The sequence below is a fragment of the Parus major genome, chromosome 1A (genome assembly GCF_001522545.3).
Source record: "Parus major isolate Abel chromosome 1A, Parus_major1.1, whole genome shotgun sequence".
In the NCBI taxonomy this organism is placed as follows: domain Eukaryota; kingdom Metazoa; phylum Chordata; class Aves; order Passeriformes; family Paridae; genus Parus; species Parus major.
The window spans coordinates 44,918,442-44,941,563 of record NC_031773.1 but is presented as its reverse complement, the minus strand read 5'-3'; the positions used below and the strand labels follow the sequence as shown (position 1 = coordinate 44,941,563).

At 38.1% G+C, this 23,122-nt stretch overlaps 1 protein-coding gene across 7 annotated transcripts in view; it reads right to left on the bottom strand.

The window, feature by feature from the left end:
* The window catches only part of NR1H4 (nuclear receptor subfamily 1 group H member 4), a 36,069-nt gene extending 14,342 nt beyond the window's left edge, over positions 1 to 21,727 (bottom strand). The window contains exons 1-5 of one of the 7 annotated variants that reach the window (XM_015629234.2): positions 21,593 to 21,725; positions 20,781 to 20,873; positions 16,051 to 16,190; positions 7,825 to 8,187; positions 2,585 to 2,737 (exon numbers count right to left, since the gene is read on the bottom strand). In XM_015629234.2, the coding sequence (XP_015484720.1) occupies positions 2,585 to 2,737; positions 7,825 to 8,187; positions 16,051 to 16,135 (601 nt within the window). In that variant the 5' untranslated portion in view covers positions 16,136 to 16,190; positions 20,781 to 20,873; positions 21,593 to 21,725. Of the gene's footprint in view, positions 1 to 2,584; positions 2,738 to 7,824; positions 8,188 to 11,994; positions 12,158 to 16,050; positions 16,191 to 20,308; positions 20,328 to 20,780; positions 20,874 to 21,592 lie in introns of those variants that run through there. The other 6 variants (XM_033514527.1, XM_015629232.2, XM_015629236.2 and 3 more) reach the window with 6 other exon arrangements.
* Positions 21,728 to 23,122: the final 1,395 nt, after the last annotated feature.

Here is a 23,122-nt window from a genome sequence, read left to right as displayed (position 1 = left end):
TTTCTTTCTTTCTTTCTTTCTTTCTTTCTTTCTTTCTTTCTTTCTTTCTTTCTTTCTTTCTTTCTTTCTTTCTTTCTTTCTTTCTTTCTTTCTTCTTTAAAAATGCAGAGCAGGAAAAGAGGCTCATTCAGTGAGTATATGATGTGGAGGAAGATACCATGAAACCAATGAATCTCGTTGTGAATGTTTTTAATTTCCTGTTTAAGCCCTATATAAAATGACCTACCTGAACTCCTGAGAGAAGAGGAAATTTACATGATTAAAATAAGACCTGCAAAGAATACCTTGAAAGGTGATAATAGGAATGATGGAGATAATAATTGGTATCAAGCCATGTAATTTGTGGTGCCACACAACGCCATAGATTTCTTTTTCTAAATTATTCAGTGCATTCTTTGGTGCTATTAATGGGCTTGTGCTGTTTTCCACCAGCTTAGGATCTGGTCTATTGCCTTCCTAGGGAAAATTTTCTTTACATTTGCCTTAAGCATTAAGACAGATTTTTCTCATGCTTCTTGCTACTAAGTATTACCTTGATATTTTATTCTGGTTCCATTTAAGTCATCTGAAAAATATTTACGTGAGACAGGACGTCGCTTTTTAGCTCAAAGATAGCTAAGTTTCAATGGGTATTAAATTCCAGGAAGAGTGGCAGAACCTGGGTCTTCCCTAGGTAGACATTTCACCCAAGAAACTTGCAGTTTAGATCCAAATGACTGAAATTGATGGGTAGTAATTCTGGTCTGTCTGTAGTTTGCACATAAAGGGCAGGAGAAAGATTGTTGAGTAGCTGTGCCATAAATATTTATAATGCTTTAGCTCCTTGTTCCAAGGGAAAAAAGAATCCACAGAGCTTGCAATTACAATCCTACAAAATGAGTAAGTGAAACAAAGTTCAAGGTAACCTTTTATTTCCTAGTCATACTTTTTCAAATAAATGCCCTACACTACTACAAGTTTCATGTTTTACTGTCCTAGATTGCCTTGAACTAAAAGCAATTATATGGCACACTCCTACTTTAAAGCCATTAAATGGTGCCTTGCCAAACATCCTCATTGCAGTGCATTAGAGCACACTTATGGTTAAGTCATGAGCAACACAAGATACCCTGTGTTTCCATTGCAGAGAGAGAGTCAAATGGCAGTGGCACCCACTGGCTTTTATTTCCCTTATGCCAGCTTGGGAAAATGATAGGCCAATATAAAAGTTTCATGTGGTCCCAGTCAGTATTATTTACGCTGACCTGGTTGGTTTTTTTTCAGCAGTGGGCTGTTGGGTTTTTCGCTGCACTGAGTGACTCAAGCTATTTTGAATCCTCAAAATTTTGAAACAGTGGATCAGGGGTGAGCTCCACGGGGGAGTTATTTTCCTCTAGCAATGAAGGAGTTTTTCCATCAAAGTGGGGTCTGCTCATATATTTATGTATTGTACAAGAATATGTCCTATCTCAGGATCTTTGCAGCCTGTTCAATTTGCGGAATGAAAGATTAATTACATTATGCTGGCTACACCTTCGAAATATTGATGGAGCTTATTGTTTCTCATATAACCAACAGTTACTATAGCATCTTCTGATCAGATTGAAGGATAGAAATATATTAAAAATTCCAAGTAGATTAATTTCCTGCATGAACCTAAATTGATTTCACACATACGTGTATGCTAAAGTGACTGGAGCCATCAAGAAAAATAAATTGTAGTCCTGTTCATAGAAGGCAAAAGAGCAGATGTTTAGAGAGTATTTTCAGGGGCAAGCTTATAAAAATAGTGCTGTTACTCAAAGAGGAGCTTTAAACATGTTAAAAGATGCACTCCAATATCCCCATTGTTCTAAGTTATCCAATTAGAAGCTCAATAAAGTTTATAAACTGTCAGTCTGAACAGAATATTTTTCTTAATATGAAACATTATTAAAATCCATCAGGTTCATTTCTGGAGACCTATGTGTCTATGAGTTCTACCTATGTGTCTATATGCAAGGCAGGAAAATCTATAGCACCATGAGAAAAGCTAATGAGACTATAAAAAAGGGCTAGCCCTTACCCAGCTTGGCCTGATTGCTGGGTGAGGTCTGGGAGCATACATTTGGCAAGTCCACAGAAACTTCCTGCTAGCAACACTCCTGCTCTTTTCTTGAAAATGGCATTATGTATGTGCCAAAACTTGGACTTGGCCAGCAAGAACTTGACTGGGGGAGCCCCAGAAAGAGTAGGAAAGAAAAGCACCAGGAGTTTCCTGCTTTGGCTTCCATAACACTGCAAACCCCTCACTCTGGGGAGTTCCCCATGGACTCATTTCCCCTGCTCCTTCCCACACACACAGAGTAACAGCTGGCATCCAGTGCAGGACTGGCTTTCCTTCACCATTTGCCCAGCTCCAATGCCCTCGTATCCCTGACCACCAATTAAATCCCATTGCTTAAAAGTGCATTTGTCTTTCACAAGGTTTGATGCACAGGCACAGCATCTGCCTTCATACACTATCCACCTGCCAAAAGACATCTTTTGTAACTTTATTATCGAGACCAGACCACTCAAGCAAATACAGTATTTAATGCCCACTCTGACTAGATGATGCAAATACCTGTATACATACATTCAGCTAACATGCCCATCTGCTTGCATTTCCTTAGACGGCACTCCTGGCATTTTCTCCTCATGTACATGTCCATCTCGCAGTTGCCTCCGTTTTTACACTTGTATACTGCATTTTTTGTGATGCTTCTTCTGAAGAAACCTGCACAAAACAACAGTGATGTAGATGAAAGAAAACCCTCAGAAGCAAAGTCATCAAGGTGAAGTTCACCTCTGTCTGCACTGAATTTTCTGAATGACACGTGTTCTGCCAGACCATCAGCTTCTTTCAGCACCTGGATGACTACATTCTTGATACTTGTACTGACAACAGTGCCCAAGTCATATAATTTAATACATGAGCCCAAACACTAGATGTTAGTCCAAAGTCCTGAAATTGTGAATGTTGGGAAAATTCAGACCCAAATCTGAAACCTGCCAGTAGCAGGCTGAGCACCAGCACTAGAGCCATAGGGTGATACATACAAACATACATAGATACAAACAAAAAACCAAAAGTCTGTTAAGTCTCTTGAGGTACCGAATGTGCAGAAAGAGAGCTGAGTAACTCTTCACACTTCCCCCAGTTCCTGGGAGCAACAGAAGCTCCACATACAGGTCTGCTCACCCACCCCCAAGTTTAATAAGGAAGCTGCACTGTATCTACCTATTGTACATGTGGCCTCCACCCCTGTTTACAAGATACTCCAGCCTTATTCACCAAGTATTGTCCACTTGATGAGTTAAGTAGCCACCTAATTTCACCTGCACGTGCAGTTCTACTGTTATCGTGACTGGATTCACTCAAAAATTGCACAACAGTCACTGCAAACAGCACCTGATAGGAGAAACTGAGAGGACCCTTCCTAAGTCTGTCCAAATCTCCTATTTGGCTGCTGCCTATATGTGAGAGCAGCACTGTGGAAAAAACGTGGGGTACATAAGACTCTAAATGTGATTAAATAAGGGTCATCACAAAGGAACAGAATCTTTGCTATCAATGTTTCCTGAATTTTTAGTGTTACTCACTGTGCCATTGTAATTTTCTTACACTGCCCTTCACATGGCAGAGACTATTTAGCATCAGCTACAGTGGGAATCAGTTTTCCTCCCCATGTGAGGGCAGGTTTCTGAAATAAACTCCTGGGAGCTTCTGTACTGATTTATACAGTGCTTCAAACTAGAGCTCTATGTACATTTATATTAACCAGAGCTATTAAAAAAAAAGCTATTCAGAAAGCTTTTGCTTTCTTATCACCACTGCCTGGCACAATAAAGCTATTGTCTTCCAACCTGGCGCTCTGATGCATTAAAAGGGGGACCAGATAAGAGCCAGTCTCCAGTACTCAAATCATAGAGCAAATTCAGTTGTGAATCTAAAGGATTGTCTGTGTGTTTGCAGAATTGTGCATTGTCAGATGACAATTTCCCGAATTTGACCCATGGATTTATACTTGCCTAATCTCTTCCAAGCACCAGTGTGTAGCAACCAGTAAAACAATTCCACTACCTGGTCACAAAAAATCTGGCATTTCTCTGAATCTTCTGTAGTTCCTGCTTGAAATCTCTTCTATGCTGTCTGTTTTATTGGCTGCTCTTCAAACAAATACAGTTGACTGGCATCAGCCTCTTTTGAAATGCAGATTACTTAGAACCTCCAGAAGCCCCAGGCATTATTTTTATTCATCACTCACATGGTTTTAATACATTACCATTTACTGGTAAGGGAAGGAAAAAAAAGCCTGGATTTAAGCTGCAAGTTCTCACTGCCAGTTAAAGGCAACTGCTTTATATAATTTAATTTTGTTTGTTAATTTTAAGTCCTGCAGTTTACGACACATTAATTAGTAGTCAATGCTGAAAAGCTCTGCACAGATATTTATAATATTCTAAGACTGATTGATCACTCTATCACTCAACCTACTCACAAGGTGTGCATTTACTTCTTCACGGAGAAAGAAAGAAAAATAATTTTGGGGTTTTTTTTTTAAGATATATAATAAAGAAAAAGGCAAAAACATGGATGCAAAAGCTAAGAACAATCAAGATTTAAGCTGTCAAATAGTTTCTCTTGAAAACAAATGTTTTGAAAAAGTGAAATTATGTGAAATGGAAAGTGATTTTTTTTGGCAAAAGCTAGTTTTAACCCTATTCTTGCTTCAGTTTTTGGGGAAGGGGCTCTTGAACCGTTGTCTTCTTGAACAGACTTCATAATTAATTTTGAAATTAGCTTCTCATATGAACGAAATTTCTGTATTTATTACTCACTACTAATTCAAAATGAACTTAAACTGCTAGAAATACTTACATATGGCTTTCTATAACAGGAGAAGTTTATATAAGGAGTACTATAATTCAAAGGTAAGACAGAACCAGCTTATGTTAAACTAACAAAGGGTTAGTAAACCCAAAAGCTGAAGGTTTTTCTGGTACAGTCTAACTTTCATCTGATCTCGCCAAATTACAAAAAGCTCATGTTGGCTGGAAATGTTGAATTTGCTTTGTTCTCAGAGAGTCATGAATATGATTAATTATGGTAGAGCTGCTCCAATGTTACAATGCTGATATTTTTCTTGCGGAAATTATGAAAGTTGAAGGAGGGCAGTTGTAAGAAGAGTAGATGAAAGCTTTGGAAATATCTCTGGCATCCTGATGGGTTTTAAATCTAAAAGTTTTTGAAGTTCACAATTGCTAACAAAGCACCTGCTCTGCTCTCTCAGACTATCAGGACGTCTTCCAGGGTTCCGTCACCCCATGCCCCCATGCAGGGGTTAGTGTGAGGAGATTAGAGAGGAACCCTTTGCAAGAATCATTCTAGTGTGGTGTGAGACACATCAAGCAGTACAGGAGTGGTTTGAATGCTGCAAAAACTCCTACTGCAAGCCTGCATGGAGGGAATGTGTAACTTGTTTTTCACAGAATCATAGAACGGCTTGGGTTGAAAGGGATCTCAAAGATGGGGGCTTTTTGTTTCAACAGAACTTATTCTGTGGCTTTATTAAACAAGCAGAACATTGTGTCACACTTGTTCTGTAACAGCTAGCAATGGCCCTTAATACCCTGCAAAACTATCCAGGCTGAGGCTGTAATAGAATGTCTTTCATGCCAGTCTGCAAAGATTGTTTCAGAAATGGTCTCCACAGTAGCAAGTTTAAAACAGTGTATTTCTCCTTGTGCTGTAAATATTATGCAAAATACTAATGAAATAGTTCATACATATTTGTTAATGGATGGTAATATATTAAGAAATTTATACATATATATATCTCAGTACATACTCCTGCCAATATTTTCAGATGAATATTCTCATGAGGACAATAGATAAGATACTAATATTGTTCCATCTGCCCAAGAAAGAAAACCAAAGAAAAGGGAAAGTGTTGCTGAATGCACTACCCAAGAATGATATTAAAAAAAATAAAATTAACATATTCATCACAGAGGATTGAATCCCATAAAAATATGTGCAAAGCTTCTTTCTTTGAATAAGAACATCCACTGCATCAATGGAGCAGAGGTGCTGCAAGGTGATCATTAGTCCTACAGAAAGGGACCTGCATACCATTTTGGACACACATTGAGTGTGAATTAGCAGTCTTGCTGCCAAAAAGAAGGGATAATCTCATACTGAGGTGCAAGACACAGACATGTGAGGCAGTTATCCTACTGCACTGATAAGAGCACAACTGAAGCACCGAGCCTAATTTTGGTGTCCATGTTTTCACATGTATACCCATGTGAAGAATTCCACAGATATCAAGAATGATCAAGAGATCTAGAAAACATAGAATCTGCTTTGTCTTGTCAGACAGAATTACTGTTCTCAGCATATCTCTGTACTGAATCAGCTGGTACTTTAGTCACCTTTAAAGTTTATTGTAGAAACAGAATCCATTATCTTTAAGTAATTCAGCTTTTACTATGTTTGATCAAGGGTACTATTCTTTCTAACTGATGTTGCAGTCATGAAACAGAACAAAAACATAAAATAGATTATCCCAATAAAGCAGTAAAATTACAGTTACATTGAGTGATTCAAACTGAATCAGTAGGGAAGTGGATGCACTTTTCCTTTCCCCATGGATTTTAGTCTGAATATTTACCTGATAGCTTTAACTTCTCTTCTAGAAACACTGTATACATATTTCAAAGTCTGTAATTTTATGTATTTGAAAAGTTTCTCACACATTTAATACTGAAGTTAATAAAGAGGAAGAACAGCTTACTAACAGAATAAATGTATCATTACTTGGAATCATCAAATCACAATTGAATTTAACCTGATTTATAATGACAACCTTAATATGAGTTAATTCACAGTTTTTTGACTTGGAGACTATTTACTCAGACAGCAGAAAGAAACTAATCTCTTATTTATTGCAATTATTGAGATAAGCTGTGTGAGCCTTGACTGTATTCATGTTTCAAGTGCTCAACTATTGTGCTCTGTTTTTTTCTGTTCATTTTTCTGGCCATAATGTACCTCAGTCACAAATTATTTTATACCACTTCAGGTATAATATTTGACATAACCTCCTGTCCTTCTCTGCTGAAATATATGTTTACCGTAACAGCAGTGATTTTCTACATCACATTTATCCTGATAATAGTAAGCAAATAATACTCTTCTAAGAAGCAAGATATTTGTCCTACAGATCCATTCTTCTTCCTGAAGAAGCTCCCTCCCTAGAGATAGGGGCTACCCTTAGAAGAAAGTATAGAACTAGAAATCCTTTCCTCTCACAAACCTGAAATATCACACACCCATCATATCCTCTGGGAGCAGGGGGAAAGAGAGTCCCTGGGAACAGCCTGCAGGTGGGGGCTGACAGCTTTTGCTTCCCTTCAATGCACACTCCCTGGGGCACTTGGGCTGATTTTTAGCTATCTTCTAGGGCAGCCTAGCACTCAGCAACCAGGGGCCTCCATGGGTTTGCTCCTTCCACAGGCAGAGAATGGCATGAAGAGCTTCCAGGGAGAGCAGAGTCAGGCTGCCAGTCTCCACAGAGAAGCTGTCCTTCAGTTCACCAAAAGCTAATGGTGCTCAAGAGCCGTAGGTTGGCCTGTAATGCTGTGTAACCGTAAGGCAATGGTAGAAGACACTGGCAGTCTGTCTTGGGGAAAATATAGGGTAGGGTACACAGGATCCAAATGCAAATCTCTAAAATGCTTAATGATTTGTATAAAATCAACAAACCCAAAAAACCTGAGAAGCTGCTGTGCCTATTAGCTGAATTGATTTCATCCTACCTTTACATCCTTCACAAGTAAGGGCATTATAGTGATACCCAGAGGCTTTGTCACCGCAGACCACACAGAGCTCTTCTCCTTTCACTCTTCCTGTGGAGTGACCCAGTCTAGGCTTTTTGGCTGCAGGGATATCCATTATCTCTGTCTCCCTTGTGAAAAAGGTCTCTGAGGGTAACCTCCTGAGTTCATACATCCCAGAGGAATACCATTCCTCATGCTGCGGAGGGTAGAAGCCTAGGTTGGAGTAATAAGGTGGCGATGAGATCTGAGGCTGAACTTGGGGAAATGGCACATTGTTGTACTGTGCATAAGGTGACACATCTGCCTCTTGCACTGGAGAACTCATTGGTTCTGAAAGGACACCTGGAAAATAATAATGCAAAACCAATTTCTATTACTACCATGAAATTGTAGTTATCAGAGAAGTTTCCACTTCCAGACATCTATCTCAAAAGCCAGGCACAAACATAAAGACTGCATTATCTAAACTCAGATTTGCTACACAAATACACTGCAAGAAGTTTCAAAAATAATTTATTCATTCTCAGACACTCCATTATAATTGGTGGAAATGTCCAACACTGGCAGTTACACAAAAAAAAAATCTTGAAAAATATTGTGCAGGTAATAGTATAATTGTTCAGTTTACAAGAAAGAGGAACCCCACCCCAGAGAAGTTAACAACCCAAATTAGGCCTAAAAGCAGAGTGGAAGAAATCCAAACATATGGCAAAAACCCCATGGTATTGGCAAAGGCTAAACCATGACTCAAACATCATGTTAATTTGTATTTAATTCTGAATGAATATATCAACGCAGACAAAAACTGCACTAGGGAAAATTGACAAGGGTGAGGCTTAATTGGAAGACTGAAAACATGAAATAAACCTTCAAGAAGAGCCTGAAATACTAAGGTGAGGTTACCAGGAAAGAACAAGAAAGATACTCCTTCTATAAGTGGTGAAATGCAACCTTCTGACCATCCAGCCTCCAGTAGCCAGCCAGCCTTGCAGCCTGGTCCCCTGCCCCTACAAGCCTGTGCCATGCAGTGCAGCTGTGCAGCTCTCAGAGGAAGCACCTCTGAAAGCCAGCATTATTCACCTCAGAGCCAGCAGCAGACCTGGCAGTGGCACAAGGAGTGGCAACCTTTCCTGTCGGGATCAACACAGTACCTGGAAGTTACCTTAACCTTGCTCATTAAATAGCATATTTAAAACTGCAGAAAACTGAACTCTCATTTCTTTTCTGCACTCCAAGCACAACATCCAGCAGTCCCTGGATGGTGTAGGTAAAATCAAGTCCATGTCACACAGCTGAAAAGCTGAATTTAAAAGTTATTTGCAAACTATTTTTTTTCTTTTTTGGAGACTGCCACATCTTGCTGCTCCATGAAATCACTGACTCAATTCCTTCAATAGTTCCAAGAAGAGAGTCTGAGGAAAATAGAGCATATTTCCAGGAAGGTGACCATTCCAGTTTTATTTGAATCAACAGCAGCACTTACAAGGAAATCATAGATTAATGTTCATTGGTGACCATCACTTACCAGTGCTTCAGAAGAACTCCAAAAACATTTTTGCTGACATAAAATTGGTCCCACATAAGTGCCCTTCTTTTATGAGAAATTAAAAACAATGAAGAAATGCTAACAATTAAGAAGAGGAAACATCTGTAATGATGTAAATAATTAAAATCTATAGTGGGGGATCCAGTTAGTGGCAGAAACCTTTTAATTTCACCTGCTTTTTCACTTTCAAGGTGTCACACTCTTGCTCTGCAGCTTTCTGCCCCTCCTATTTTACCGTGCTGCAGAAACCATACAAGTGTTTTGGGTTTGTGTGATCACTCTATTATTGCCCACAGCACATCTTTGCCAATAACAAGTGTTGAGGTCCCAGTTCCAGAATAAACAGCAAGATGTAAGTCTGTAAAAACGTGACACAAAATCAAATGAGAATAATGGTGCCCTTTATTACCAGCAATTTAATTATGGTTGAATTTTGTTGCTCCAGAAGAGGCCAGGGCACCAAGTGCTACAGTGGCAGAAACAGAGCAGCAGAAGGCACTCCTCAAATCCAAGGTTATGCCATTTAAACAAAGAGTACAGACACACAGAGGGCATCTGGGGACTCTATGAAAGAGCCTGGAAGTGACATTACAGCTTCATGCATCAGATGTAAACTGTCACTGATACCTGCCAGCCACAGTGGTGACAAAACAAGTAAAGGGTGAGGACAACAAAGATTTGATATCCAGTATAGGTTTAATGAATCTTTGGCTGTATTTACCACTTGTTGAGACTGCTGCTGCTGAAGACTGGTCAAGGTATTTCAGGTACAGAAGCTGGGGTTAGTGGTGGGATACACAATGGCTCAGTCTCCCTTTGGAAAGGAATCTGCTCACTGTGGAAACCTAAGTTTTCATTTGCTTGTAAGTAATTAGTTAATTGAGTTTGCTAAAAGAAAGTGGGATAATCCCAAAATGTAAAGGAAGAAACTGTTGATTTTTAGGTTTCTGCCATACACAGGAAACGCCACAAAAGCTATATACCAGCCTCTTGAACTGCTTGGGCCTCTGAAAGAGCAAGAAGAGAAGGCAACATTCCTTCCACAGGAAAAAATCTCGGGGCTTGTTAAAAAAACTCAGGGCTACTAAAGAACTGCAGCACATCCTGAGACAATACTGGGGGTTTATTCAAACAACTGTAGAGCCATTTGGGTTACAAGTATGTTTAGAAAAATCTTCCCAATCATTAATTCTACTCTGCTTCCAAAGGAAACAAATAAAAAAATATGAGTCTTAATTAATTAAGTTAAATACAGGAAAAAAAGACAAACAGCCCACCTCCTTTTTCCTTCCATCAGACATGTCATGAAACAATTTAGCTGAACTGAGTCCATGCTCAGATCAGTGGAAGGGAAAAGGAAAAACAGAGAGGTTGGAAAGAGACTGAGAACACGGTCTTGTTTTACACAAAACAGACTGACAGCTTAAACTCTGGGAAGTCCTCAAACACCAGTATGGTTTTTGAAGATAATTAGGTTGCAACTGTGTAGGTTTTCCCACTTTAGCTTGAAGTTTTGAGGGTTGTTTGGTTTTGGTTTGCTTTGTTTTAAGTAGACCTGAGCATCATGATGTACCTGTAGACCTGAACATGAGAGTCTAGACCAAATAATTTCTTATCACAAAAGAAAAGTAATCTTATCTTACCGAGCGGAATGTACATAAGCTTTTCTCCAGATATATGTATTAGTAGAGGTCTGGGACAGACTGGTCTCATGCAGCTGAAACATGAGCAGCCCAGTAAAATCACTGCAGTTGCAGTACTATAAGCAGTGAAAGTGAAATCAGAAATGAGCTCACTGGACTACACCAACATTTTGTTTGTGTGGTCTTAAATATTTTGAAACATTTATCTCTTTTTCCTTTTGGAAGGATACCTTTTAGATTTTTAAGGAAAGAATATTTAAGCACGCACAAATATTAAGTTACTTACACCTGCAGATTTTTTTCTATTTGCAAATCTTATATTTTGTAAATAAACATTTTTCAATTAAAGCCTTTCACAAAAATATCAAAAGCTGACTAAAAAAAAGTGAAACCTTCACATGCATGTGAACATTTTTTTCAAATATTTTTTCCACTTGCAACTAAATCTTATTAGAGGGTTTTACTTCTGTTACTTTAAGTTTTTACACAGAATATTTTACATGAAATTTTTAAAAAAATATTTGAATTGTATAAATATTCTTTGAAGATATAAATAAACTGTTTTCGGAATTATACTGAGATTCTTTGTAAGCTAAAGGTGATTTTATGCAGAATATTACAGAAATTACAATGAGATCACATTTTAAAGTAAAACTTATTGTTCCACTAATATAAAGTTCAACAAAGAGAACTAAATTCTAATCAGGCTTAAAACATGAACCCCTGGCTCTCCTTCATTATTCCTGAAGGAATATAATAAAATAGCAATATTTAGAATTAGGTAATTCAGAAACCACAGCATAGCCATTAATAAAATTCTGGTTTAATTCTGAACAAATTATTTGCTTATCTTTTAAAGATCACTTGGTTTAAAAAAATCTAATAGCATCCTACCATTTCAATGAAGAGTGCAAGAATAGATAACAAAAATGTCCAGGTGAGAATATGGCAATATCCTACCTCAGGCTGTGTTCAGTCTGACCATGTCTTGACAACAAATATTCTCCTTAAGGTGCCTCAGTCCTCATTTCTCTCTCTTTTTCTTTTTACCTCCTAAAGTCTATATATACATGAACCTTCTTAATTCTGCTTTGTCTGTGTCCTGCTCACTTCTTTACTGTGAGAACTTTCTTTAAGACTAGAAAGGAGTGATACAGACCAGAGGTTATATAGTTTACTAATTAACTTCATTACAAGCAACTTGTTTGTAAAAGCCGGAAACAATGTCTGCTCCCAGTATGGATTTACTTGGATAAAATTTGGTCACCAGTTTGAGAGGATGCCTCCTAGTAGCCTAACCATTGTATTTTTGTACCTATTGTGGTTTAGTTACAAGAAAATTTTGTATCAATAAATATTTGGTAAGGTCAGGTGGTACTGTGCAATAGATTAACCACTCCAGTATCACAGAAAGCAAGTTTTTTTAAGTGCAGAAACGTTGCATTCTCAAAAAAAGGCAAAAGTGCTCAGACCATACTGGACACACCTGTATGACAAGATAGAATGGTTTGGGCTGGAAGGGCCATAAAGATCATCTAGTTCCAAATCCTGCAGTAGGAAGGGACACCTTCCTCTGGAACAGGTTGTTGAAAGCCACATCCAATCTGTCCTCATTAAATTTTTTACTCACATTGCCCCTCTGTTTGGTTTGGCTCTCTTAATAATTACTATGCTTCCAATGTTTTCTGTTTTAATTTGTGCTGGTTTGTTTCTCTTTGATTTGGGGGTCAGTTATGAGCCTAATTATCTTCTCTGCAGGGATGAAGCCAGATGTTGCATCAGCTGCCAGGTGGTGCTAAAGACAAGAAGTTATTTAACATATCTTATGATCCTGAAGCTGTTTAATCGGTTTGGACACTTGAACCTACTAATTTTTTATTACTTTTATTACTGTTGTTTGTTAAAAAAGAAAAAGAAAAAAACAAAAAACAAAAAACAAAAACCCCAAAAACCAAACAGTGGCAACAAAAAACACAGAAACCAAAAAACCACAAACCAAACAAATAAACAGAAAAAATACTCAGATTTAGCTAAAAGGAGTCAGCCTTTTAAGCTCCTCTTAGGCATTGTTCTGTGTCCACAACAATTTTCAATGGTATTTGTTATCCTTTCATTAAGAAGTTTAGCTATAATGGTTCTTTTTCCCCTCTGTTGCCTGTAATTTATTTTTTTTTTAATTCTTCCTCATCCTTTTCAGTACAGACTGTAAGAGTGTTCATTTCCCACAAAAACTTCTTCCCCAGCTAGGGACATGTACAGTGAGGGTGGCATTTCTTGTCTAGTTATATTTTAATGCCACATTACAAGGAAACATTTTCAGGCCATCAAAAAAATACTTGAAAATATTTTAAATAAATCTTCATTCAAACTAAGCATATATTTTTTTTCAGGTTCTTAGAAATAATTCCATTTCTGATATCTGAAGTTTCACATTTAGTATCTTGCATACTAGCAGCTTCTACATAAGATGCTTTCACAGAAAATAGAATGGAGCTATTACTTTAGAGGCCTGCTACTTACTTATCATAGAAATGATAGCTTGAGTCACATACTCTATATATTTCAGGTGCCACACAAATATAAAACCTTTCTAAATCACCTGAGGAGAGAGTGAGAGAAAGAAAAGCAGATTTGTAGGAGGACAGGGTGGAAGGTAAGGACCCTCACTCTAACTAGGCTAAAGATCCCTCCACACTGGCATTTTGAGGCTCTTTTCCCAGGGGCTTAAACTGCAGAAGGGATAAACTATGGTTAAAACACACTTAAAATGGCAGCATACAATTTTCATCTACTGAAAGGTAGAAAAGCTTTTTCCTGAAACCTGCTGCATCTAGTAGTCTTGAGGCTAAGGATGTAGAAGTGCCCTGGAATTACCATGGTGATGAGGCTCAAAGCACAGGCAACTCAGAATTGACATTTCTTTTGAAAGAGCTGAACCTGGAGCTAATGTTTGGAGATGCAATTAGATTTGCTTCCAAAGGTCTAAGAACACTCTCCCCATAGACTGAATGAAGCATAGTGAAAACAAATGTATTTCCAAGGCTTTTTTATAGAATGTGCGTATGCATCTTTGGATAGAGGAGATTGGTTTTTATAAAGGGTAATGTTTGTAAGCCAGCAATTTTTCATTTTTGAGCTGCAATGTATGAAAAGACCTAAAAGAAACATGCATTATAAGGACCATCTGAAAGAAAAGCTTTCTTCCTGTTTTCTGGGGTACACAAGTCACTTCCTGCCAAAACTGAATGTCAAAAATTGCAAATAAATTACAATGATAAATAATTGAGAGGCAAAACCATTTCCTACAAGTGTTTTGCCTAGATGGAGTCATATTTTCAGAATGAGTAACTTTCTCTGTGCACTTGGTTGCATATTATTTCTGATAGGTTTTTTTCCAGCTATAAAAGCAAAAAAGACACAGTATTAGAGTGACACTCCACAAAACAAAAGTCAGCTTGAGTGAAACACAGCAGGAGTGCTAAGTTTTCTTCCTAATGGGACCCCTGATTCAACTCCTTAATACATTATTTCTTTCTGTTACAGAAATGTCAGTTTGAATTAAATCTCCATTGTGCTAAGCTCTGAACACCTATAATGAGAGACACAATCCCTCTTGTGAAAGCTTCACAATTTGTAAGTAAGATTACCCTGTGGAGGGAAAGTTCTTTATATTCACATTCTTGTATTTTCAAGCAACATTATAATTATTCCTTAAAAATAATGAAATAATTAATGAAAACTTAGATATTGGGGGAAAATTTCTTGACAAAGCCCTGAAGTAGCTCAGGTATGCAGGAGTTTTGAAAGATGACTGGATATAAGATTTGGCACCCTAGATTTGAACATCATTCTCCTCTCTGTATATCATGGCTTGACATTGGAATTAAGAGGTAGCAAAGGAGTTCTCCAGCTGCTAGCATATATTTCTTTTAACAACTCCACAACATTTCTCCAACCAAACCCCAAAACAAAGAGGGATAAAAGCCAGTAACACACAATAATGGAGTGGGTTGTGCTTATCATTAGTGATAAAGCTTTAGTTTAGCTGTATGGAGCCAGGACACTGCAAGTGGTCTGACTTGTATGGATGATGGTCCTGACACTTCTAGGAGCTCTGCAGCTGGAGTGTCTCTGGGTGCCAGAGCCCTTCCTTCCATGCCCCAGGCACTACTCTTGTTTCAGACAGGTGAAACTGGAATGTGTTCGGTTTTTCCAAATACTCGAAAAGGGAGAATTCTGGTCTTATTTGGACTGTAAACTTCTGAAGTGTTGCAGCATTTTTTGGAGATCTGTATTGTATTTGAGGCCTTCAATGCATCCTAACTCACTCAATGAAGGACATACTCTCTTGTCAAATGAAAGGCAAAAAAAATGTATTTTTCTCTTTTTTTTTTTCTTAGCAGTACATATATCAGAAAATAGCTTACCCATGCTTATAAAATATTGACCAAGAATTTTTCACTAATTAACAAACTCATGCTTAGCCTTGAAAAATTCAGTGAAATTGGAGCAAGGAGACTTTCCAGCCTGCTTTATACATTTTCTTGTGCACTGAAGTTAATAGGATAAGTTTTTAATGGTCTTAATAAGACAAAGATTTTAATTTAGGTGAAATTACTTCCATAAATTTGCATAATATGGCAATGCAAATACATTGCACTATAATTTCATTACAGATTAACTGGAAATATATCTGCTCAGCTTGATTCAAGTGACTCACATGAAGGCAACATCCAGCCTCCATACAAAGGTCTGTTTTTGCCAAATGATCTCCAGTATTAGAAGTGTCACAAAAACAACCCACAGGTTCTGCTGTGAGCAGTGATGAGAGCAATAATGTGCAGGATTACACTACCATCACAGATCTATTGTTTGTTTTTCTTCTCATAAGTACTGAAGATTCAAGAAGGTTGGCACGTTTCAGCCACATATCCTTGACTTGAAATTTCAGTTCATTTTCTTCTAGGTTTCTGAGTATAGGACAGCTTGCAATTTCAACCTAAATTGGTGACTTACCAAACAAATGAGGACCTTCAGCAAGAGGAAATCCATCAGCACTGGCCAGCTGATGATGTCCTATTAAATTCATTTCAGATCCCATTTATTCTTCAGTTCAGGAGGAATATGCTGATTAAACAGGAGGTTAAAAAGAGACCCTGAAACATATGAAGCAAAAATAATATTTATAGCAAGATAACTAACTTTATGTACCTAGTGTAAAGCAGGATGCAGGAGGTTGTTTCAATATTTGCTGTAACAAACATTGTCTTGAAATTACAATACCTAATTCAGCCTTTAAGTAAAATGTTACATCCAGACTGGTTTTTTTTTTTCCTTGCTGTGGCGTATTTTATTTACCCTCTTTCTGTTCATTTTAAATTAATAGTGGTTCATGCCCAAATTTATTCAAATATTCCGACAGAAACACTGGCCTGACCTCCTGAGGGCATGTTGCCCAGCCCCCCTACCATGCAATACCAGTGGTTTGCATTATTTTTCACCACCCTTTCATTATTTCATTGCTTTCACTTACTGAAAAAGTGTAAGTTTATGGCTAGATCAGGAGAACATAGACAGGAAACTTGAGTTTAGTTTCTAGGGACCAGCTCTTTATCTTGTCTTCACTAATTACTGAACAAGATAAATGGTGACAAGCACAGAAAGCCAAGCCTTGCTGTGATAACTCGCCCATCCGTTCTCCCTCTGGTCTCAGGCAGCCACAGAGCTCTCACTTGGGAAGGCTGGGAGAGGTGTGGACGGTGTGGAAGGGGTGGAAGGTGTGGAAGGGGTGGAAGGTGTGGACGGTGTGGAAGGTGTGGAAGGTGTGGAAGGTGTGGAAGGGGTGGAAGGTGTGGAAGGGGTGGAAGGTGTGGAAGGGGTGGAAGGGGTGGAAGGTGTGGAAGGTGTGGAAGGTGTGGAAGGTGTGGAAGGTGTGGAAGGGGCTCCCTTGCCCAGCTCACATGGCTGGAGTGGGCCAGCTCCAGACTGCGCTTGAGGCAGGACCAACAGGGGAATAAGGAGCTCCACCAAGGAGCTTATGTCTCAAGGGCTTATAAAGACACCAAGAGGATTCTGCATAAAACTGACAGCAATCTGTTTGCCTTTGTTTTACAGTCTTAATTCTTGATTTGGTTTTATTACCGTGGGACTGTCCCTGGGCATTTCCACTCACTGACGGCATTTGAGAGTTACAGCCCAGTCTGCTTCCCAGTGAGGGCTCAGCGTGTTTCTTGGGCAGAAATGAAGTCATCTGACAAAAACGTGAATGCTGCAGGGGGCCCCAGTGCTGAGCAGGCTGGGAAGGAGCTTGGGAGAGCAGCAAGCACACTGTAATTATATTCAGATTTGTCCGTAAGGATTCATTAAGTTCTTCTTTAACATAAACAGAGGTCCTCTAATTAGACAGATGCATTTTAAATGTCTGCCCACAGATTATTTAAACAGTTTACTTAGAAATGTCAAAAGCTACTTGTATCTCAGACCAGATAGGGTTCTTGTGGCAAATCACATGTAAACAGTCTCAAATCTAGCACAGAAACGTAGTTTTGCAACTGCAGAAAAGCTCCCTGTATCCCAGATGGGGTTTGGCAATCAGCCCAGCCACCCCACTAGGTCCACGTTTACTTCCAACCATTTTATTGCCTTGCTGCCTCATTTTCCAGGGAAGTTATCTGCTGAAATCAAGAGGTGGGGTCACCCACGTGGCTCTAAGGTCTTAAATTCCTGACAGACAGATTTCTCATGAAATACCCATGACAAACCCTTGGGATGGGATTCCTCTTAAAGCCCATTACAAGTGTTCTGAGATGGGAGAAGACAGCTGGCATTATAATGGCCAGCAAGAAAAACATCAAAACGAGGTATTTTCAGAGGGCTAATGAATATTTTTCTGGATTTTGTTGTTGAAGACCAGAGAAGAGAGGCCATCAGCACTCTCATCTCCAAGCCCTTTAATATCTTCCTTGCAGCCCATGGGAGTGCAGCCCTTAGAGCTCCCTGCAGGATCAGTGTTCCTTACAGCCAGACATGAAGAATGTTCCACCACTACTACTACTACTACTACTACTACTACTACTACTACTACTACTACTCATATCTCCTCATCAGCCCCTGTTTGAGGCCCTAGCTGAAACACCTAACATCAGCACTGGGATGGTGAATGACTGTATGTTCATACAGAATCTAGAATTTATCTCCTTAGGGAATGTTGGAAGTTATATCAAAATACTTTAAATACGGTCCCGAGAAGACATCTACTTAAAAGTATTTACTGCCAATATATGGTCAGATTTTCAATGCATAACTTCTTAGCTTGTAAGTTTTATATTCTGCATCCTGATAGTTTCTGCTGCAAATAAAGAAGAAAGCAGGCAAGCTATGTTTCTAAATGCTTATAAAGTGTCTGTTTTTACAGCCTCCTTGATAAGTCTATAAACTTCTTTCTTGTTTCCTTGAGGACATTCCATTTTTTAACATATCATTCTACATTGCCTCTCTTTAACCTCAAAGCGGATTCCTTAGAATCTATTATTCTTTGCATACATACACAAAAAGACCCAACCCTTGTGTTGTTAATGCTGCCTTGTTGATAATAAGAATCTTGAGGACATATTTGTAATAATCTGCTCTACTGTAGTGCATTATGGGTTTCGTAACTCTGTGCCTCCTGCCACATAAATTTTTGTCTGGATGGATTTGGTTCAAGCTGAATGTTCATGATGATTTTACAATTCCCACCATTTTAATACTTCATTTTCTTTAATATATCCACCTAATGTAGACCATTTGCTAGATTTCACAGAAGAGATTACTCCTATTTTCTTGGTGTTTCTGCAAGGCACAAGATCACCATAAAAAAGGGCCAGAAATATATTTTCCAATGCATCTACCTTTGGAGCTGTAAATTTCACTGAACACCAAACTCTTCATTAAATACTGATTGATATTTGGCATTGATTTTCTCCTGAGTCCAGCTTTCTGTAAGCTATCTAACCTACATTAGATTTATCCATATAATTAATTTCACATGTATTTAAAAGCAGCAGATACCGGTTTCCAGCTCTAAGACCTACACTAGGTACACAATACAGAGAATTTAAGCTACATTTACTCCATACATTGTTCAGTTCTGGGGAATAATGTAGGTCACTATATTGGACTACTCCATTCTGAGGTGTAACAACAAAAACAAAGAGCATCTGACATTTAAAAGCTGAAATAAAAGCAATAGAAGCACAGGAAATCAATATTGCTCTCCAAAATAAGAGCCCTTCAAGAGAAAAGAGGAGGCATGTAATAAATTAGAAAGCTTCATTTTTCAAATAATTTTTAGTTAATTTTAAATGAACCAATTTACTCCACCACCTTCAGAGATTAATTTCATAGGCCAAAATATACAGCAAATTAAAACAGAGATCAGTATGTATAAATTAAATATGTGCCCAGCTGCTTTAGGTTATCATCTTCAACTGCATGTTAAGAGCTCAGAATTGCATACTTTTATTACATGTAACCTTTAACATACTTCAAAACAATCAATGGCTCTTTACACGTTGTATGTTTAACTAAGAAAATTTACATGTATGTTATTATGTATAGGGCTTGTTTTTCCACTGTATGGCTGCATATACATATTTATTCCAATTTCTTATGGGATATATGTTCATTGAGGTATACAAACACGTGTGTGTACACAATTGGGCTTACCACTGAGCTCTAGGTTTCAGCTTTACTGTGGGCTCTTATCTGTGCACTACCCCTGACCTTGCTATAGTCAATAGTAAAGCTTTCCCTGGCTTATGTGTAAGCAAAGCCAAGTCTCTTGCTGAAATAATTAAATCAACTGAGCTCACTGAAAACAAAAGCATCATGGCCTCACACTTTCAAGTAATGTAAAAATACATTTGATCATTAGAAAAGCTTCATGACAGTCTAATTGTGGTTTACCTTCAGAAGAATGACTGAATCTATCTCAATTACTCAGCAAAGGGAGATATATCAAAGCACACGTAGAATCTTTCAGAAATATTAGTGAAGTACGTTTCCTTCCATCTGTCCCTTAATATTTTCCTATTCTTCACACATCTGACTGGCTATTGCTCAAAGAGAAATTTCAAAAACATCATTAATCTATGGCCCAATCCAAACATTGTTAACATCAATGGGAAGATAGATTCCCACCTCAATCACAGGCTTTTGATGTGGCCTCATAGACTTTCTGTAGAATATTTAATGCAGTGCCTCAGTTACTTGAGAAGCTATTTTATTTGCTTACCTGTTTGTTTTAAAGTGTATCAAAGGGATCTGAAAGCAGTAGGAAGATTCATGCTCTCTATTCCCAGCCTGCTGCTCTCAGGCCATTTTGGCAAGCACAGCACTACAGGCAACTACACAGCAACTGATGCAAAATGCAAGCAACCATACGAGCAAGTTTGAGAAGTAGAGGCGGGACTAATGTTTATTAGAAATTTTCTGTTATATTTCTTAATATGGAATTTAAAATCAGAGCAGGAAAGAGACACAGGACAGAAAAAAAAATATATAGAATATTCCTACTTCTTTATTCTGAAGCAGAATCAGGTGTCTGACTCCCAAGTAGAACTGAAAACTCTGTGAGAAGTATCAATGACATTCCTATAAGGAGGTAAGTTCAAAGAGGGGGGCCAGCTTCTGACTCTGCCTGGGATTACCTCCTAAACACCATTTGTGTGTTTCTTGCTTTCTCCAGCATATTTTTCATGTCTCACCTGAAAAAACTGAAAGCCCTCCATTTCTAACTTGGTTTTGGACTGCCATTTAGACTAGAGCAATTCCGATATAATTCCTAATTTCTAGGTTCTCTGTAAGACAAACAATAGCAATAAAAATAACAAAAGCGAAATATGTTCCACCACACTTAGAGTTTGCTGAAGATAAATGAGTGGCAAGAGCACTCTGAAAGAAATTAAATTTTTTTAAATACTAGCAATGGATTCAAATAGTAATCACTTAAAATTTGAAACCCCCTGTTACTTTTCCTAGTTATGTGAAATATGTGCTAAAATCTTCAACTTTGGAAGATGCACTTGGAATCTTTACACAGAACTGTCAAAGAAAAAACTGTATGAAACAAATACAATTTTCCTTTTCTGGATTTTTCTCTGCTTTCCCATTGAAAACATTTTCTGTTTCTAAAAGAATAAAAAAACCAAAACAAAACAAAAAAAACCCACCCAAACAAATATAATTTCAAACACAAATGCACACAACTAATTAGATAGCACTGTTGCAAGAAAGTCTCAATATCAATCTTATGCCTTCTGTTCCAGTGACACAAAGAAGCCAGCTTTCTAAAAACAAATTTCAACATGACTTTATTTTCCACCTCACCATTTTTCCCAAAGGGAATTCTTACTATTGAGACAGTTCTGTGGATGAAATTACTTCTTATATTATTCTTCACTTTAATTTTTTTTTTCTGATCAAAAATCCATTAACATCCACTAAATAATTCAGGTGATAAAATTACTTTTGTATTACACAACAGTAAGAGCTATCAGTTTAAGGAATTATTACTTACTGTTCTTTTCTGGAAGACTGCAGATGGCAGGATGTAAGACAGTTCTGCACTCAGTTCAGTGTCCTAATGATTCTCACATAGGAACATTTTTGTTTTGTTTTTCTTTCATGTTTAGCAGAAGCCTGTAGTGATAACACAATGAATCAAAGCTTGGGTTTATTGGCTCAGTGCCCTAATGGACAAGGATTACTCATTAACAATTCTTTCTTTGCGAAACTCTCCAAACATGGGCTGTATTAAAATGTGAATTCCAGCTTGACCATGGGCACAGAGATTTGAGATGCTCGTTAACACTCTGGTTGGATGCAGAGGGGAAGTTAACTCAGACAGTAGGGTGATAGTACCTTGTTGCTAATTACAATATTTTCCTTGCACATGTACATTTTTATGACATCCTCAGCCTCCTTGTCTTTCCCATCCAAAGATGTCAGACGTTATTCCAAGACATAAACTTGACTTTTAAGTCTTTCTGTTATTTTTCACACTTTTTAGGGAGACTGAGCATTACACTGAGTACCAAAGCAGAATAACCTATAAATTACAACATCACAGGGATGTGAAGGCATTAAAGTTTAATTCCTGTATCTGCAACAGTCTCTAAAAATCTGCAGCATTTTGATTTGGACTCATCACATAAAGCTCTAGACAAGAAACTGAGGCTCCTAATTTTAAGTCTATCAGACTCATGCACTAGTTGTGCACAGGGGGAGGAAATTGGTACCTCTAGGTGGAATACCACATCCTTGAGTGGGTTGCACTGTATCTGAAAATGCTGATGTGCTGTCACTGACAGAAAGGGGACCTTGAACTACCACATCCCCATTTAACCTACAGAGGAAATTAAAGTGAAGAGAAATGGATTGAGGCTGTTTTATTTCAACATCCCACCTACACAGGAAGCATAATAATTCTCTGGTTTGCATTGCTAAACACACCCAGTGGCATGAGCTGATCTGCCAGTGGTACTGAGACAAATTTCAGTCAGGGGAGACTACTGACAGCATCACTCATGGTGAGTTCATGATTGCCACACAGTATATGATGTCCATCCTTCCCTACATATTTGCACTGTCGGAGCAAGACTGAATACACAGAGACACAGGCTGTGCCTCCTACTTGAGCAAAGAGAGGCACTGGGCAGCAAACATGGTCCTTTCTCTGAGAAAGGTGAGAGCTGCTGGCCCTAAAATTACCAAGAGTAAAATTCCTTCACTTTGCCTAATTTTAAGGGAAAAAAATAATACTTTAAAAAAGCATATTAATCCTCAAGCTTTTATCAGGGAAACTCAAATTCTCTATAAATTCTCTATACTTCTCATGAAAATATTATTAATAATGAGTCTCTTTTATGTGTTCTATCCCTTGAAAATTCACCTTGTAGCCATCCAAACACTTGTAGAGTGACTGATTTCTGAAGAGAGCAATGGGAAAATGATGCTGTAAGGATGTGACTGGAAACTAACTCCCCAGGGACTACTTTTTCCAGGGATTTATGCCTACAGCTCGTTCCAGCAGGCAATGGACATATGA